Source organism: Phragmites australis, chromosome 16, assembly GCF_958298935.1.
Source record: "Phragmites australis chromosome 16, lpPhrAust1.1, whole genome shotgun sequence".
Taxonomy (NCBI): Eukaryota; Viridiplantae; Streptophyta; class Magnoliopsida; order Poales; family Poaceae; genus Phragmites; species Phragmites australis.
In genome coordinates, this window is record NC_084936.1 from 13,815,586 (window position 1) to 13,819,396 (window position 3,811).

The following is a 3,811-nucleotide window of genomic DNA, read 5'->3' on the forward strand; positions in this document are numbered from 1 at the left end:
TAGTATGTAGAAAGCACTTTTAGTAGACTGCAGAAAGCAGTTTTACTACTCTAAAAAAACTGATTAACACAAACTTTTTTAAGCAAAGTCCACTGCATACATTCCTCCTACCATAAACCTAAACAAAAGTAGTTTACTAGTCTGAAAAAACAAATAAACATGACCTTTTTAATAAAAAAAAAAGTAACATAATCCTTTCATAAAAGCACTTTTACTAGACTGCAGAAAACAGTTTACTACTCTGCACAAAGCAGATTAACACAAACTTTTAAGAAAACTCCACTGCATACATTCCTCCTGCCATAAACCTAAAATGAAGCATACTAATGTCATGTGAATAGTTGCATCTCCTTGCTTGAAATTCTTTTAGTTATTTTTCCAGGACATTTTGCAGCATTGTGATTCTCAGAGTGACAAATGCTGCATTTGTTCTTTCTCTTTGGTTGCACATTCTTCCCATTAGACAACCTTTCTGACTTCTTCCTCCCTTTAGTTACTGATCTTGACAGATTCCTTACTAATCTTGAACTATCAGGATATGAAGCATCTTGAAAATCTGTAGGAGCAGGCACATTTGGGTTAGGAGTAGACATAGTAGCTATAGTGCCATGACCAGGAGGTGAAGTTGTCGTAGCTGCATTAGAAAGAGGCTGAGATAAATTTGCAACAGCAAAGTCATTGCTAGGAACAACAGTTGTCTTCTTCTTCTTACTCTTACTCTTCCTCTTCTTTAGATCTACAAGTTCAGATTGCATCATTTCGATGTGCTTAGTAACAATAGAATGAGCATCATCTGAGTTTGAACCTTCACGTGCAAATTTTGCAAGTGCAGAAGCAAGGTTGCTGAATCTCAGTGTTTTCTTGTTCTGCAAAGACATACCACTAGCCGCAATATCAACAGAAATGTTTGCATCAGCAGATATATCTGTGTCAATAGGAATTGCTTGTTGTGTCCATCTTTTCAATATGTATCTTTCAGGCAGGGTCTTCACACCAAATCTGATCAAAATCTTCATGATGTGGCAGCAAATTATCCCATCCCTATCAAACTTGCTGCACTCACAATAGTAACTTGTTTCTTCTTCAATTGCTGTCACAATATATGACCTAGTCCCATAATCTTCAACAAATTTGTCATTCGGTACTAGCTTGTATTGGTAGGGCACTTCATGCTCCTGCACATCATATTCTGCAGTCTTTTCAAATTCCTTTGAGAATTTATAGAAAATACCTTTTGTGTACACAATTGAAGCATATTTCTCAATAGGGTACTTTGACCATGTGTGCCATTCATTATCATCAGTCCTAAAGTCCTGACCATCCTGAGCAACAAGGTACTTTTGCTGAATTTTCTCATACTGTTTCACAAATAACAATATTGATAAGTTTGGATTCACATATCTCTTCAGCACTGCATTAAACCCTTCACTTCTCTGAGTTGATTGGAGGAAAGGATAGAAACAATGCATATAGTATGTTTGAACAAAACTCTTTCTGATGCTATACAAATGCTGAAAATGTTGTATGTCCCCCAGGCCATACTTATTAATCATAGCATCCCATTTCGCCTCAAATTCTTCAGGTGTTACACTGTAGTTAATACAATCTGTAAACTCATCCTTCAATTCTTGATTAAATGAAATGTATGGACCAATTGTTCCAGAAGCTTTATCCATTATATGCCACTGGTAGTTTCGATGATTTGTATTAGGGAAGACAAGCTCAATTGCCCGCCTCATAGCCCCATCCTGATTTGTTATTATATTAAGGGGAGCCTTGCCTTTCATCGTTTCAAGGCATGCTTTGAAAAGCCAAACAAAGCTATCTGTCTTCTCATCCCTTAGGAATGCGCATCCTAGCTGGAACGATTGAGCATGTCTATTTATTCCAATGAAGGGGGCAAAGGGCATGCCATACATATTAGTCATGTATGTCGTATCGAATGAAACACAGTCACCATATGCCTCATACGCCTTCCTTGCTGAACCATCCACCCAGAATAGGTTATGAATCTTATAATCTTTGTCCAACTTGAACTTGTAGAAGAAATTAGGGCCATCTTGCACTTTCAACTCTTCAAAGTAGTCTAGTGTTTCTTGCATGTCTTTGTACTTTTTAGTGGTACGAAGTGTGGACCGGAAGTTACTGACATCTTTGCCTATGTATGGTACTAGTTCAATGGAGCCATAGAACTCAGCCATTAGCTGCATAATACGCCCTGTGGTCATGTTACAGCCATGCAGCATAGTGATGAAAGCCTTTTCTTCCTTAGATATGCCTTTGTGTGATCTAAGCCATTTTGTTAGTGAGGGCTTCGTAATGAGTGGATGATTGTGCTCAGCTATGAAATAAATTACATGCCACCTAGCACCAATTAGCTTCACAGTCATCCTTGCTTTGCATTGCGTATACTTCATTTTCTCCCTTTTCCTTTTCTTGCCACCATGTCCCCCCACCCTGTTTAATGGCTCACTCATGCGGTAGATCAACATCATCTTGTTCAGAATCATCTTCATCTGAATCATCTGTAGGCTCCTCAGTATTTTCATCAGTTTTGCTTTTCTTCCCTTTCCCTTCTTTGTTGTAGACAAACTGGATTTTTTCCAGCACTTTTATAATTCCTGATCTGTGCGAGGTATTTGTCCTTATTGAGAAACCAATTCTCTTAGCATATGCATTGTAGTATCCCCTTGCTTCTACTACATTGCCAAATGTCATACCAGTATAGGGGACTTGCGGCGTAGACCACGCCTACCCTCTTCATGCAAAACTTGTCCAGTAATATCTGAAACAACAATATCCCCTACAGCAACCAATGTGTTATCGGCATTTTCTTGCTGAATATCTTGTAAATGTGTTTCTTCCAAAGAGAGTCTAACATCAGCAATGCTTGGGGAGTCTTGCTGGATAGGGGGAGGCTGAGTGCAATTTTTTGGATTGCTCTCAATTGCATCTTCAATATGTCTTGAGATGAAATCATAGTCAAAGTCAGGTGGCAGCTAGTTTAGATCCATCTCTTTGAAACCTATATAAATACATAAATGTTTTTTCAGTAGTGCACATCTTCATAAGCAAGAAAATCATGCATGGTTTTGCTTTTTTTTTTTACGTAGTACAATCATGCATGCTGAATCAGGTTTTGTGTTTTGCAGCACAAGTAAATTGTATCATTGGAGAATTCATATACATACATCTGGAAGCAGATCAGGAAGCAAATCTAGGGTATGTCCTTTTTTTGAAGTACAATTTTTGTTCTTTTTTCTACGGTCATTAACCATCTGAGAAGCAAATATGCACAAACTATATTGTGTTCATTCAGTGAAGCAAAACATGCAAAAAAAACCCTGACAGGGTTGAACAAATTTTAGAAGATATAACTTTTTAAGATAGATACAAGTTTCTTTAAGTAGATACAAGCTATTTTGATGACCTGTAAAGGCAGATCTAATGTCTTCAGTAACATTTAACCAGTTCAGAGAAGCAAAATAGCCAGATTCTTTTGAGCTTAAACTTTCTTCCTTTCTGTTTAATTTGTTTTGTAATTTACATCAAATAGGAACAGGGACAGCTCATTCTCATATGCAGTTTTTCCCCAATTTGTAGGTCTGTGTAGTCAGTTGCATCAGGTACAATAAGAAGGTACCAACAGGATGACAAAAGCAAGTTTGTGTGCTCTTTTTTTCCTTGTGCAGGCAAGTTATGATACAATTTCAATCATACAGGCTAAATGTTGTTTCCAGGAAGCAAACATGTAGATTTTAGGTAGAGGAAATCCATGCAAACTTTTCAGTGTCACAAGAATCCTCCGTCG

The 3,811-nt window shown here is 37.5% G+C and overlaps 1 protein-coding gene across 1 annotated transcript; it reads right to left on the reverse strand.

Moving 5' to 3' along the window:
* Positions 1–329: 329 nt before the first annotated feature.
* LOC133895073 (protein FAR1-RELATED SEQUENCE 5-like) lies at positions 330–2,201 on the reverse strand. Its single transcript, XM_062335273.1, has one exon. The coding sequence runs from the start codon at positions 2,199–2,201 to the stop codon at positions 330–332; it is 1,872 nt and encodes a 623-aa protein (XP_062191257.1).
* Between the last annotated feature and the right edge of the window lie 1,610 nt (positions 2,202–3,811).

Coding starts and splice junctions, on each gene's coding strand:
- LOC133895073 (XM_062335273.1), bottom strand. CDS start 2,201: ATGGCTGAGTTCTATGGCTCCATTGAACTAGTACCATACATAGGCAAA.